The 16,231-nt window shown below is 35.1% G+C and overlaps 1 protein-coding gene and 1 pseudogene across 2 annotated transcripts in view; both read left to right on the top strand.

Moving 5' to 3' along the window:
* The window catches only part of Nkain2 (sodium/potassium transporting ATPase interacting 2), a 979,120-nt gene extending 974,866 nt beyond the window's left edge, over positions 1-4,254 (top strand). The window contains exons 7-8 of one of the 2 annotated variants that reach the window (XR_009228127.1): positions 472-560; positions 4,093-4,254. Coding sequence is in view for 1 of the 2 variants with exons in the window: in XM_046458657.2 (XP_046314613.1) it covers positions 4,093-4,102 (10 nt within the window). In the remaining variant the exon portion in view is untranslated. The remainder of the gene's footprint in view (positions 1-471; positions 561-4,092) is intronic. The other variant, XM_046458657.2, reaches the window with a different exon arrangement.
* Positions 4,255-12,953: 8,699 nt separating this feature from the next.
* LOC124102394 (mitochondrial fission regulator 1-like) lies at positions 12,954-14,507 on the top strand (annotated as a pseudogene).
* Positions 14,508-16,231: the final 1,724 nt, after the last annotated feature.

Below are 16,231 nucleotides of genomic sequence, written 5' to 3'. Positions count from 1 at the left end.
TTAAATTTACCTTAACAGAAATGCCATCTCTGCCATTAGTCCTACATAAATATCACCTACACGACTCAAAATCCTGTATATTATATTCCAAGAATTGAATTACCACAAAGTTATATATTCTGAAAATGATATAACATTGCACACTATTGTATAAAAACTATATAAAAACCATATTTTCTGCTTTTCCCAGGTTAGTCCCAGTTTACATTGGTTGTCCTGGTATAATTATCAGCTTTCCATATTTCTCTCAAAAGAGTTCTCATTTAAATGCTTAATTATAATTCACCATGGTTATACATAGTATTCAAAAGGAAATTTTAAAAACAGAGCAATGCTCCTTCTCTATCATTTTTCTAATGTGAAAGTGCAAATGAAACTAGGACAATAACACTGAAACTTATCAAACCCTGAACTCTAGCACTCAAGAAAGCAGACATATAATCAGAGCCTGATTTTTATATCTGTGTTTAGGCAAATTCCCTTGGATAACAACTGATAACAAATTCTATATATCAGCATCAAGTGATATGCTGAATTGCAAGCGAAGATCAAAATAGAAAGTAAGATTCCAATTCATTTTAAAATGTGAACTTCTCTCTTTGAAGATATGTGTTTGTTGTCCTTGTCCTCCACCATTAAATCATTTACCTTTTAATATCTTTAGTGTATAGGATAATCAATGGATTTCGGGGGGTATTTCTCCTCCAAAGAGACTAATCTGTAGACAATCCTTTTAAGCTTCTCTTTAAAAAGAGAATGATCCATGCATTGTGCCTGCCTTTTTTTATTTGTGTCCTGGTAGCTCTCTGCAAGCATTTGCTATCATCACTTATAGAAGAGACTTTATTAGTTCAGAAGTTAGCGGATACTATATGTCATTCAAAGCATTGCGTCTCTAAGCCTTTCTTTACACGCCCACCACCACTGCCCTAACTCCAGCTTCTTCCTTATTTCAGAACCTCCATCCCATCCTCCACATGGCCTGCCAAATTAATCTTCACAAAGTACTATTCTGAGAATTTCACCTCTCTGCCCAAAAGCCATCAGTGACTCCCTGTTACCTACTGAACAGAATCCAAACTTGCCATAGCCTGCAAGTCTAACCTGACCTGGCCTCAATATTTTATTTAAATATCTTCTCTTCAAGTGCTAATAATGTCTGAGTCCCAACCACCTGCAGATGATGCTGGGAGTTGGTAGGGGAAATGTAATAGTGAATGAAAACTGGCCTAGCCTCCTTATGCTTTGAATCCAGTGAATTCATAAATAGACTGGTATCTTCCTTCAAGTCATTTTTTCCCAACCAAATTCAACTCTTGCCTTATCCAAAAAAAAGGACACAGTTATTTCCAATTGTCCTACTGTTCTTTTGACACCAGATATTATAATTTTCCCCAAATTTTGCTCTTTGAAACCTCGCTGTCTTTAAATTTTATTTTAAAATATACTTCCTATATAAAATATTTCTCAACATTATTTTCCTCTAATACGCTCTCTTTTTTATTTTTTTGCAATATACTCTTTATACTGTATCTACCCAAACCTCTCAGAAAAATCTGATAGCTACAACAAAAAATAAAATTAGGCCAGGTGAGGTTGTGTGTACCTGTGATCCCAGAAACTTGAAAGGCTGAAACAGGGGTATTGTAAATTCAAGGCCAGCCTTGAAATCTTAGAGAGACCCTGTCTCAAAATAAAAAATAAAATGGACTAGGGATGTTGCCCCATGGAAAAGTACCCCTCCATGAAATTCCAAGAACAAAAATACAAAATTATACATCTTTTGAATTATTTGCCATTCTTCTCAATATTTTAGAGTAAACATCTGTAAGGTGTTCTATTTTCAAAGGGCAAAGCAATCAGGAGTAGTATACTGCCTGAGATTAAATTCATTGTAACCTTGATCGTATAACTTTGTTTGAAAAAACTTTAATCTCACCAAGCCTAAGTTTCCTCACCTGAAAAATAGAAATGACAACACATGTACTTCATTTAATTGTTCGGAAATTATATGAAAAAATCCAGGTAAAACATAGAAGACATAGGATATGTCTCATAGTAAGTGCTTAATAAACAGTATTTATTAACAGTGAAAATAATTCTTATGTCAACCAACATCATCATGAAAAGCCTTATCAAGTCATAAATCTCATTTCCCAAAGGATATCCTCTGTATATGACATATGACATATAATATTAGCTCATGTAACAAATAACAATATATTTGAACTTAAAAGAGTAGATCAAATATCTACAAGGCATGCAATTGCTTGATATTGACTATATTATATAACATTGCATTGTGTTAGTCAATATAAATGATCAGTAAAGATCTCCAAGCCATAATAAATTAGATGTAACCACTCATCTAACTTTAAGCTATAATAATAACATGAGAAGGCTAATTATGCATAATGCTAATTATATATAATCAGCATATTGTTTCAAACCAGGCATTTATAATTCTAATGTTGATATTTAAACAGGGACTTTACAAAAATGAATATCTTTGTCAATGATTAAATTCCTTGAAGACAAAACTTCTCATGATTTTGTTAAATAAAATAGTTTAAAAGCCAAGTGGAAGTAATAAAAATACTGCCCATGAATAATAAAATTATATGAGACCCTTCAAATTTTGTTGCTTAGGAACTAATTTACATGTTTAATGGAATTCAAATCTAAGAAGTCAGGAATACTTAAGGTACATAAAATATTAAAGTCAAAATCCTACTATCACCCCTTCCACAAAGCATCCCATAGGAAACCTTAGATCCTAGAATACAAAGATTTTATTTTACAGGTGAGGAAACTGAATCAAGAGAAAGGAAAACAACCGTCACACAACTTGTTGGTGGTACAGCCAGGATTATCAACCTCTTTTCCTATCCCCTTAATTCAGTCCTCAATAAATTTTAAGGTGGGCTGTGAGTTCGACTTCATGTTACATTCCCTGATTTTATTTTCTTGTTGGTGTAGCTTACACTGATTTAACAGTCATATTTCCATAAAATTCTGTACCTTCCCCTTTCTGTACATTCCCTCTATTCCCTTTTGATTTTACACTATGCTATGTTGAATGAAGGGCCTTTTAAACTTTGTAACCCTCAAAACCATTCATCTGAGAGCGACTGCCTATTCAAATCCTGTGAAAAATCAAAACTGATTCACCTACAAACCTTCTTCCCTGCTGAGAGGCAGAGACCTGAGCATCTCCTCTGTCTTTGTCATTTGGAGTGTGCCTCTCCTGTCAACTTGCCATAAATATGTCTTGTAAAGTAAGAGTAATTTAACATCATGGGCCAGTTCATGCACCCTAACAATATTATAGAGCAACTGGAAATAAAAGCTGTTCTTTTGAAAGAAAGCAAATGCTAAAAAGTAATGTGAAGTTTTAGCTGTGGGATTTTCATTCTACCCCACAAACCTTCTATGGCCAGGACCCTGGACAAAGCTGTGAAGTCACTGCCAATACTGACTGCCGGTCACAGCCCTGTTTCAGTGCCCATAGCCAATGAATGCACGGTCCTTGTTATTTTGAGTTAGGTTTTGTAAATGTTCTTGCTTTGCAATTTTTCAGATTATCTATAATCCATCTAAAAGGAAAGGTTTTTATGTTTTCCCTTACAATTTGATAAATCTCTTTGAAACCAATTGGTAACTATATAACAAAAAGAATTTCCATGTCCACAGATCAATTTTCTAGCAATGTAACTACATGGAATGCCACAGAAGCAAGCATAGATCTGATCCTGCTTCCGCCCAGTGAGATGATCCTGTGGAGTATTAGGCAGCATGTGAAAACAGTGCATTATATTGGGCAGCCCAATTGTACAGTAATACATCTTCATTTCATTCGTCCCCAGAAATAGATTTTTGAATGACCACAAGTGGGTCTCTCTATCCAGGCAGTTGCACTAAGGAAAAAGAAAAGGAGAAGAAATTTATCTATCTAAAATCCAATTTGGGCTTCTTCTCTTTGCTTTCCTTCTTTTTTGTTTGCACTTGTGCTTGGAGAGGTGAGAAAAGGTGGTGAGGGACAGGCAACTAGCACTCTCCCCTTTGATTAAAAACATCTTTTCTCTCTCTTAGGTCAAAATAATACAGATGACTTCAGTTTGTCAGCCCATGGACCTCTCAAAGAACTTATTTCGCAATGGCCTCCTGCATTTGATGAAGAGCAAGAAGCAGATGAATTTAAATATATATACATATTAACAGGACACACACACACACACACACACACACACAAAACCACGCACAAACCAATTCCACTTGACCTCCTTTCTAAATGAAACAGACAAATATGCAGGACACGCCCATCCTGGATTTCCTGAAAGCAGGCTCCTTTCTCCCAGGCCTTTAAAGTTCAAAAGGAGACGCGTTGGTGCCCCCTGCTGGCCATTACTAACTCCTCGGCAGCCCAGCCAGTCAACCTCTGTGAGCTGCGAAGTCATGGGGCACATTAGTTTGAGAGCCCCGTTTTCTGCACTCCATACATCTTGATAGCACCACAGCTACTTAGGCAATGTAATTGCAAAAAAGACAAACAAAAACATGCCACGATGACCTTGTAACCGAAGTTTGAAATGGCAGGTCGTTTGCCCTAAAGGCTGTACCGTACATACTTGCCTTAACCCACCTGCGTTGTGTGCCCGAGAATCTCAGTGCAGACATCCCTGAGTCAATTCCTTTAGGCTAACACACTGCTATTCATTCCGAATGAGTTCGAGTCTGTGTGTTTCGTGTCGAGAAACAAGACTGAATAACTCAGCAGCTCCAGTGTGTCTGTGTAAGAAAACTGCCAGCTGTCAGCAAAGTGCATTATGTAACGTTGAGCCTCCCTGATGGCCAAAAAGAGACAAGTACCAATAACAACAACAATAATAGTCATCTTTATAATTATTAGGTATGGTCTTCTGATGGGGTTGGGGTGGGACAAAGTAAAATTTATTAATCTACTAACTCATTAATCTATTGGAAGCAGAAAGCAAAAATGGCTTAACTCACTGATTTTATTTATTGCACTCTAGGTGCTTTTATAAGTATCTACAAATGTCTTTTACTAACACAGAAAACAGCTGTGGATTTCTATCAACCGAGGCCAACTGACTATGTATTAGCTATGTTTACTCTTTTATATCTAATTCAAACGGAAGACCTGATGTAGGTGAACTTTCTTTTCTAACTTCGGCATACAAGATTATTTTTTGGGTGGGTGGGGGGGAGCAATAGTTACCTTGGTGAAATATTTGAGATCTCATTGTGGTATTTGGGGGATCTGTTGTGTGTTAGAGTGTATTTCAATCCTCCTGTATTATCGTGGCAGAAAAACTGTGCTGTTACGTAGTTGGCAAACAAGATGCCTTTGGAAACTTAATAGTAGGTCAATGTGTCTATGGAATATTCTGAACTCCTAGGAAATTTTGTTTTATATTATCAAGCATTATTTGGTTTTCATTAGTGGAAAACATAATTAGCTCAGGCTTATCAGTAACTCAGATGAGTCATGATTTTCTCAGATCCACTTGAGACACTAAAATCAAATTTTGTTGAACTAACACCATCTTTAAATACAGTGAAATTCAGACTGGGAAATTTATAAATTGTCATGGAGCAACTTTTCTCTTTGATTTTTATGAAGTTTCAGTTATTGGGTAAACCTCCTTTGGACCTTAGCTCATTCAGATAAAAATGGTCCCATAACTGTGTTGCATGAATGTTTGTAATGTACACAGGCATATACATTTGAAAATAATAAAGGAGCAAAAGTTTACCATTGGAACATAAACCACAAACATACATTCCAGCACATGTGCTTGGATTTTTCTCAGTGGCTTGCATATGTTTGTCCATACGTACATGTATAAAATATACAATTGCAAACATGTCAGTGAAACCTCATATGATGCTTTTATAGTGACATGCATGTTTAATGTACAAGAAAAATATTTACCAATGTACTGTCTTTTGACTCCTAAAATATACATACTATAAATGCCAGAAACTATTCTAATGTGACTATTGATGTAACTATTAAAATGAGGTTTCACTGTACATGCATGCTGTGAAGAGATTCAACCTTGTAGTACATGTATATGGATACAGACAATGAGCCCTCATATTCCCGTTTTAAGTTACAGCCAGCTTACCACCAAATCACTACTATCACCACCACCAAAATTTTCAAAAACAGTTGTTGACTACTAAAAATTAATCAGTGGACAGGCCTTTTTTAGGAGCAGTAAGCACAGTGGTGTGATTCTATCTGGGAAAACATCTAAGTTGTACAGCTGTATCCTCCTCAAAATCCGGTGAAGAATGCTATTTTTCTAGGCTGAGCTTTTGTTATAAACCTAATATTCTGAAGGCAAGAGTTACAATCCTGATGTGTCTTTTTTTTTTCATTTGTTAATTCTGAATGTATTTTTAACAGAGTGATTTTTTTGACTTACTAGTGTAATTTGCATTTTAAAAATAAATGGAAAAACAATTAAGTTTCTGAGCCATCCCTGAAAACCCCTGCTGCTTCTCACAGTGTATTTGATTATGTCATTGACAGGGAAACCCTATCAAATTTACATGAAGGCACTGTTATGTCTACAGTGCACGGATGTGTCAGCAATGAAAAGAAACTGCCTGGTTGGGGCACCGTCCAGCTCAGTCACAGGTGACACGTACTTGCATTACATTTTGACACTAAGGCCTTGACTTTGAAAGATGGTCTGCAATGGACCTACTGTCTTTTGGAAACCTTCCAGATTTAGAGTTAGTATCAAACTAATAATTGATGAAGGTGTTAAGACCCTGTGTTTAAAAACATTTGATTAAATTATAGGTAGAGTTTGGGGTTTTTTTTTATTAAATATATTTTATTTTCAATAAAATAATTTCAACTACTTATTTATTGCCCCTTTGATGACATAATCAACTGTGTTATTAGAATATTGATATTCCCCTCAACAGAAGATAAATGTAATGTATTTGTCTGTATTAAAATGGAAAGCAGGTATTTTTATATTCTCTAGAATGAGAACAAAGATCATTTAAAAAATCTTTAAACATTATGGAATTTAGAAGCAATGAGAAAATTTTGATGGGGGATAATGAAAATTTATATTGGTAAGTTAAATTCATAAAGGAAAGAAATCCCTTTACAAGCCACAGGTTGATGCTCTTGCACAGGCTAAATTATTACTAAAATTAATGTCAAGCTTTTCTTTGAGAGTGCCTTAATAATGTGGCACCATGTTATGGGGTAGGAGAGACAAATAGAAAAGATGAAGCCCTGGCAACTGATTATGTAGCCCTTAATCTCAGCCAAGGTTCACAATAGGCACTAAAAGGAGAGAGAGCCACTGGCTCACTTGCTTTAGGTTTAGGGGCCACTGAGGCTGTGGGCATCCCCCTCCGCTGCATGCAGACACACTGCAGCCCCTAAAAGTCAAAATACTCAAGTGGGTTCAAAACAAGGACAGCTTTGAGGCAGTATGTCAAGGAGCTGAAGATCAACTCTCAATCCTTGATTTGTCAGTTGCATGGGGAGAGCAATGATCAAGCCTGATCTTACTTTTGTTCCCTGTGTGAAAAGTCTGCTGTGAAGGTGTTCATTGAAGTTGACGTGGATGACTGCCATGCCGTCAAAGGCACACAACATCTCAGTTGCCTAGAAAAAGACAAAATCAATAGGTCGATCATAAATATACATATGTATTTACCTTAAAGAAAAGATTGCTTCTTCTGCAGGTCTCAGTTCAATAAATCAAGAGCTTGGTACATAACAGGCAGAACTAAGGTATGCATTTGGTAAGTACTAAAAGAAAGAAAAGAAAGAAAGAAATACCCTCTGATACAGTGAAGCCAATACCCTTCATTTCACTGTGATATCATGAATGAATGGGCCCTTTTCTTTCAGAAATATAAACCCATTTTTAAAATAGGTCATGTTTAGAACAAACCTTTGAGATCCAAAATCTCTTCATTATACAGACAGTAAGATAAGGCCTGGAGACATTAAGAAATTATACAAAGTGAGCATGTATTCTAAAAATGCAAATTAACTCACATTCCACAGCAAATTCTTGTGTGCAATCTGATCAGAATAGAATAAATCAAATCCCAGACACTATCAATTGACCCTGGACTTTGTAAATTGAAACAAACCATGAAAAGGAAGACCTTAAGACATTTTTAAATCATAAAATGCTTTTGAATTATTATGTATTATGTTCAATATAGTTTCAATATTAAAATATATTTTATTATATGTTCTTTTGAAAACCATCAATCCCTACCCACATGTAAACATGTGGATATATGATTTTATGTATTGGTCAATTCTATTTAGTTACAGAGACAGAAGAGTTTCTGTTATTTCTTTTACTGTACATTTACAAACAACTGATATTAGGATTATTTAAACAGTTTCATTTTGGATGCTTTCTCTATTTGTCAAGAAAATTCTTCCTTCAGACATTTTATCTGCCTTTACTAAAATTTCAACACTCAAGACCTATACTCAGGAAGCCTTGGCATTAAGATTCTTACATTGCAAAATATAAACCCCAAAATTATTTTCATCACACGTAAATCTTTGCTTGAGATTTTTGTCCAATTCTCTTTTCATTTTATTACATCTACCTTTCACCCACAACCAAAAATAAATAAATAAAAGAAAGAACAAAATCCATAATCGACCTTATATGTAATTTACAACAAATTAGAATATTGAAACAATTGTTCTTTTGATAGCGATGGGAGAAAAATATCAGATACATTTATCAATTCTACGCTGTTTTATTCAGCAAAAATTTAAACTAGATTAATACTTTCAAGGATTATATTTGCAACTGAAATCTGCGTTAAGTATTATGAGTTATGGTTGCCAGTGACAACACAGAAAATAAAGGTGAGTCTGTATTAAAATGGATGAAAGCAGGTATTTTTATATTCTCTAGAATGAGAACAAAGATCATTTAAAAAAATCTTTAGACATTATGGAATTTAGAAGCAATGAGAAAATTTTGATGGGGGATAATGAAAATTTATATTGGTAAGTTAAATTCATAAAGGAAAGAAATCCCTTCACAAGCCACAGGTTGATGCTCTTGCACAGGCTAAATTGTTACTAAAATTAATGTCAAGCTTTTCTTTGAGAGTGCCTTAATAATGTGGCACCTTAATAATGAAACAGTTATATTTTTAACTACTTCTTCTACCCTCATATGAATTTACGCTATAACAACAAAGGAATTAAACAACTCCCCAAAAAAAGATGGCAAATTGATGCTGTCACCCCAAGAATGATGGATTGATTCAATTAATCAGTAAGTCATTCCTAAGAGTCCTTCAGGGAGTTATTTACCAGAGGCATACCCCGTTTATTCCCTTCCAGGCGCCTGTCATTTTTCTTCATTACTCTTCTAGCTTTACTGGTTATATCTTTGGGGGATATGCTGATCTCCATGTGCAGAAGGTTTTGCATGCAGCTGTCCAGACATAAATCTTCCAAACTTCAAAATAGAGGCCACCGAAACACCTGAGCCTCTTGTCATTGTTATTTCAAGCTGACCAAGACCATCTCAGGTTGGAGTCAAACAAATGGACACTGACTTACAAGTAGTAATCGATGGGGAAGTATCAAATTGACTAAAGGCTGGAAAAAAAATCTTTCATTCATAAAGATGTCACTACCTTGTGCTCCATTCTGTGGAACCAGCCTCACTATGGATAACCTCCCATCTCCAAAAACAGACAGGTACAGATGGACCACTCTGAGAAGCTGGGACCTATGCTCACAGCTCATGGAAAAACAGGACACATTCAGGGATCATGTAGTTTTAGATACCAACAAAAATTCTTCAACATGAAATGTTTCTACTTGTAATGGGCCAAATCATCTGTCAGTTTAGTTCATAGACACAAAGGATTCTACCACACACCTGTTAGAATGACTATTATCAAAAAAAAAAAGAAAAAGAAAGAAAGAAAAAGAAAACAAGATTGGTGAGGTATGTGCCAAAAAATGGAAACCTTGTACACTGGTGGTGGGAATGTAGATGATGAGTACAACCATTATGGGAACCTTTTAAAAAATTAAAAATAGAACTAATATGTGATCCAGTGATCCCACTTCTGGGTACATATGCAAAGGAAAAGAAATCAGTGTGTTAAACTGTACTCCCATTTGCAATATAGACTAGATGTGGAATCAAAGTGTCCATCAAACAGACAGAAGTATGAAGAAAATGTGATAGGTAAACAGATATAGATATATGAATAATATTGAGCTTTAAAAGAAAAGGAAATCCTGTCATTTGTGACAACATGGACAAACCTGAAGGACATTATATTACATGAAATAAGCCAGGCAAAGCAAAGATAAACACTGCAAAATCTCACTTTCATGTAGAACCTAAAAAAGAAGTTATAAAATCAGAGAGTGGAATGGAGGTTATCAGGGTCTGGGAGGTAGGAAGGATTAACAGATATTGGTTAAATATACAAAATTCCAGTTAGGAGGAATACGCTCAGGAGATCTGTGATACAACATGGTGACTGCAGTCACCTAATAAATATAATATCAATGACTATAATAACAACGTGCTCTATACTTAAAAATTGCTAAGAAAATAAATTTTAAATGTTCTTACTGAATAAATATAATAAGTTTGTGTGGTAATGGATATATTAATTGTTTTGAATTAGCCATTGAACAATACATACCTACAGCTAATTATATTGCTGTATACCATAAATATACACAATTCTTGTCAATTAAAAGACCTCACCCTGCACAAAAAATCAACTCAAAGTGAATCAAGGACTCAGGCACTAGAACAGAGACCCTCACTTACTAGAAGAAAAAGTAGGCCTAAATCTTCACCATGCCGGCTTAAGAACTGACTTCCTTAACAAACTCCTAAAGCACAAAATGTGAACTCAAGGATCAATAAATAGGATGGAATCAAACTGAAAAGCTTCTTCACAGCAATAACATGAAACAATCAATAACATGTAGAGAGAGCCTACAAAATGGGAGAAAATCATTATCACACACACCACAGATAGAGCATTAATCTCCAAGATGTATAAAGAACTCAAAGAACGTAACATACAAAAAAAAACTCAAATAACCCAATCAATAAATGGGCTAAGGAACTGAAGAGACACTTCACTGAAGAAAAAATGTGATTGATTAACAATTATATGAAAAAATGTTCAACATATCTAGCAATTAGATAAATGCAAATCAAAATTACACTGAGATTCCATCTCACTATAGTAAGAATGACAATTATCATAAATACAAGCAACAATAAGTGTTGATAAGGATTCGAGGAAAAGGATACACTCATTCATTGCTGATGGAACTACAAATTGGTGCATCCACTCTGGAAAGCAGTATGGATATTCCTTAGAAAACTTGAAATTAAACCATCATTTGACCCAGCTCAGCTATCCCACTCCTTGCTCTGTATCTAAAGGACTTAAAATTAGCATACTACAGTGACGCAGCCACATCAATGTATATACCAGCTCAATTCACAATAGCTAAACTATATAACCAACCTAGGTTTCCTTCGACAGTTGAATGGATAAAGAAGTTGTGATATATATATATATATATATATATATATATATATATATATATACACAATGGAATATTACTCAGCCATAAAGAAGAATGAAATTATAGCTTTGCTGGTAAATGGAGGAATCTGGAGAATATCATGCTAATTAAATAAGCCAATCCCAAAGAACCAAAGGCCAAACATTTTCTATGACATGCAAATGCCAATTCACAATAAGGGCTGGGGTATTGGGGGGATAAATAGAGGTACTATGGATTAGACAGAGTGGAGTGAAGGGAGGGGAGGGATTATGGGGGTAGGAATGATAATAGTATGAATTAGACATAATTATCCTATGTGCATATATGATTACATGACCTGTGTAACTACATCCTGTACAACTGGAAGAATGAGAAGTTATACTCCATTTATGTATGATGCATTCTACTGTCATGTATAACTATTTAGAACAAATAAAAAATTAAAATCAATTAATTTTAAATAATAATATTCAAGAAGAAAATAACTGGAGAGGAAATCCATTGATATATCTTGCTATCAAGGATGGTTACAGAGTTTACATGACTCAGTGAGAAATAAAAATGTGAGTTTCCCTCATTCAAAAATTAAGAAAAAAAGTACTGCTAAATGTGGTCAAATACAACACATTTCTCTTTAACAATATTTTATTACATATAAAATATAATTATGGTATAATACTAATATATGAATCACAACATAGAATTATAAATTATAAAAAGAATGTTTAAGTGTAATAATTTTGTATAATACAATGAATATAATACTTTATTAATAGAATAACTTGATTGATCATAAGAATTTTTCTGATTTATTTTTCTAAAACTCTATGAATAAGTCATCAAAATGTATACTTTTAGCAAGTTAATTTTCAATCAGTGTAACAGAAGTTGATTTAAATCACTCCTGGCAAATGCACCACAATTAATTTTTTTATTATTTTGAATTTTGAGGAATATCTTTCTGTGGATGTAACTATTACTGGAGTTGTTAAAATGTTTTATAGACTTTGACAATATTGGGACATATTTCTAGTAAATTATTTTGAAAATAATTATGTAGATAATTTTGAATATAAATTTTAGTCATCTATACCTGAAAATTCATGGCACAGTTCTCCTAAAAGGATTTAATTTTTCATAAATATTAGTCATTAAAATTCAGATTAAAAAATTGCTTTTTAAATATCACTACTTTGTATTAAGCCACTTAAAATTAAAGTTAAAATTTTAATTTTCAATATTTAAATTATTTTTAAGTTTTTAATCATCTGTATTTTAATGAAATTTCATTAGAATTCTGATTTTAAATTTAAATTTAATTTCAAACAAAAACCTTTTCTGTGGTATATTAGTGTTTTTCCTGACATTTCTTATAATTTGTTGACTCACTGAAAGTGGCTTCATGATTTTTTTTTATAATTCAAAATACCTGGTTATATATTCTAACAATGATTCTTCAATTACAAGAAAAATAATTTGAATCTGAAAACCTGAGTAGATGGAGAATATGCTGGCTGCTGAGGAATAGGGGTGGGGGAGGCAGTCAGTGTGCTTTAATGGACCATGTGCTGCTATGTATGCCTGAAGTACCTGAAATGCAAATTTGGGATGACTTTGCCATCTAAATGCTTGGCTGGATTAAGCATCTGATGAGAATGGTTTTCAACAAGTTGGAGTAAGCATGCAATCAGTACTTTGGTCTGAAAAACCATATGAATTCATCTGGAAGTATCATAAGGAAAATTGTTACTAACATCTCAAATTCAGCGTCTTTAGAGTTCAATTTCAGCTGTGCAACAGAATGGAGTCCCAACCATCCAGGAAAGGAGGCAGTGTTGTCTTTTGCTGATATTGAATGGGTAGTCACAGAAGAAAGAGAGTAGAGAACTCAATAAGACTAAGGACAGAGGTAAGGTCAAAGCCACCTCTTCAAAATGACCTTCCTTTCTTTGGGAAGCCCCCAAGTAGGCATATTTCCTTACCAAACTTGTGTCCAGAAGACCCTCCACTGAAGACTGCAACACTGACCAATGAGGAAGCCCTGCAGAGAAGATCCATGCACTTGAAAATGAACTTGCTATATTCAGACCTCGGATTACCAAAAAGTGACCCTGCAAGAGCAACAGAATCTCACTGCAGTAGGTGACTTGGATTCTACCACATCTATTACCACAGCCCCAGCACCACCACCACCTCCCATCCACCACTCCACTAGGGCTCCAGCAAAGTAAATCTGATATTGATCTGATTAAAGAGTGAAGAGAGCAAAAAGCCAATGCTGGAAAGATTTTGGCTAAGAATAGTCCAAAGAAACCAGATGTGCCAAATATGCTAGAGATCCTTAAAGAGATGAATAGTGTAAAACTTCAGTCAATCAAGAGTCAGAGGAAGATGTAAAGCCCAAGCCAGTGGATGCTACTGGCCCTGCTGCCCTCACAGCAGAAGCTCTGAAAAAGAAGTATGCTTATGGATCGAAGCAAGGTAAATTTGAAAGTGGAGATACAAAGCCTGAATCAGAGGCCACCTCAGAGACAGCATTGTTGGGACCACACATGTTGAAGGCTAAAGGAAAAGTAAAGGCTTCAATTGAAATGTTTCAAACTCCTACTAGACAATGAACTGAGAAAGACTCTTGTTTCAACTGGTGGGTGAGGGCTGAATTTGGCTAGTAGAAATCAACACTCTTTGGTAAATACCTGACTTTAGTATTCCATGGTCTCCCTTTTAACCTTGGGGATTAAGCAATGATAAAAGCATCATAACTTTGTTTTGCTTTTATGCTATGGTCAGTTCTGGAACTTCCCACAACCTACCAAATCCTCACGTTTTTCACAAATAGCCAGGATGTAGAGGTTTCCAATCTTGAAAACATTTGTAAGATGTCAGAACATAGAAAGGACATTTATGGATTTTACTATGCCTTTTTAAAATTCTTAACACTAATTTATCTGTATAAATGTTTTATATACATATATTTGGATCTAAAACAGTTCAAAAATTGTTATTGAAAGACAAAAAAGAAAGAAAAATAATTTAATAATAATAATTTGTCTTCCTCATTAATAACTTATTTACTTATACATTATTTAATAATAATAATATTTTGCCTTCCTCACTAATAAGTTGTTTATCTGAAGTTTCATATGATCATGGAATTTTTCTATCACTGCAACTACATTGTGTAGGTTTAATTTCTATTTGTAAGGCCATGGATATTTGTATTGCAGTGTTGCAGTAGTTTTTAGAACTAGAGACTCTGAACTCTTTCACCAATTCTAGTAACTCTCTGACATGCATTATTGCCACATGCATGAGTTTGCTTTTACTTTGTAATAATTTACTGACAGAGTCTATTGCCTGAGCACCAGAGAATAATTGGGCAGGAGCTGCAGGACTTACTCTCCTGGAAAACTGACAGTCTTCTCATGTTTTCAAACAGTTTGGGTCCCTTTTCTTCCCTGGATACAGCTGCTACTTGTGTTGTGTTTGTTTCTGTCCCCACTGCCAGTCTGGTCTCCAATTCCTCCCCAGTCACCTGCTCAGCCCACTGGCTCCCTGGACTGCCCAGAAGCCCACGTGTTCATGCTAGGGGGCAAGGCCAATTGGTCTGCACACTGTATATACCCAGGACCCTGAGCAATGTCACTGGGACCACAAACATTTGCATGGGTATCCTCTCTGCTCACTGCATGCTCAAAATAATATTTCATGAACAGGTCTATAAAGTACCAAATCTTCTGAGAATGGGGACCACGTGCAACTGCACATCACAGGTCCATGAAGCCAGTCCCGCTTGCTAGAGAGGCCAAGAGCAAATCTTTCCACACCTACTGCCACTTCATCCTTGTCCCCAATTTTTTACTAACATATTACACTTGTTAGTGAAAATAGTCCTGGGATGCTTTCCTAAGAATGATGAATGATTATGTTTCCAAAATGTCCAATGTACTGGGTGCAGTGGCACATGCTTGTAATCCTACCTACTCCAGAGGCTGAGGCAGGAGGATTGCAAGTTCAAGATCAGCCTGGGCAATTTAATAAAACTCTGCCTCAATACATATATACATACAACACACACACACACACACACACACACACACACACACACATTATGTGTTCAATCTCCAGTGCTGCCATCCCTATCCCAGAAGAAAAAAAACATAGATAGATGATAGATAGATAGATAGATAGATAGATAGATAGATAGATAGATAGAATACCTTGTATACTAAGGCTCAAAACTTTCAACTCTGGTTACATGAAAAATGAGTCATGTTTTTATTACATTTCTATTAAGGAGATTTTATTTGGATACCTGAAATTTATTATATTGCATAGGTATTAACATTTCATGCTTACAATATTTTTTGGAGGGGAGGTACTTTGGGTTGAATTCAGAGACACTCAACCACTGAGCCACATCCCTGGTCCTATTTTGTATTTTTATTTATTTATTTATTTATTTATTTATTTTTTGTATTTTATTTAAAGACAGGGTCTCACTGAGCTGCTTAGCCCCTTGCTTTTGCTGAGGCTGGCTTTGAACTTGCCGTCCTCCTTCCTCAGGCTTCCAAGCCACTGAGATTAGAGGTGTGCACCACCATGCGGCCATGTTTA

Source organism: Marmota monax, unplaced genomic scaffold (assembly GCF_021218885.2).
Source record: "Marmota monax isolate L192 unplaced genomic scaffold, Marmota_monax_Labrador192_F-V1.1 WCK01_AAM20220418_F8-fsc00198, whole genome shotgun sequence".
Taxonomy (NCBI): Eukaryota; Metazoa; Chordata; class Mammalia; order Rodentia; family Sciuridae; genus Marmota; species Marmota monax.
Note: the sequence above shows the minus strand (reverse complement) of the source record. Positions and strands in the feature narration are given on the sequence as shown.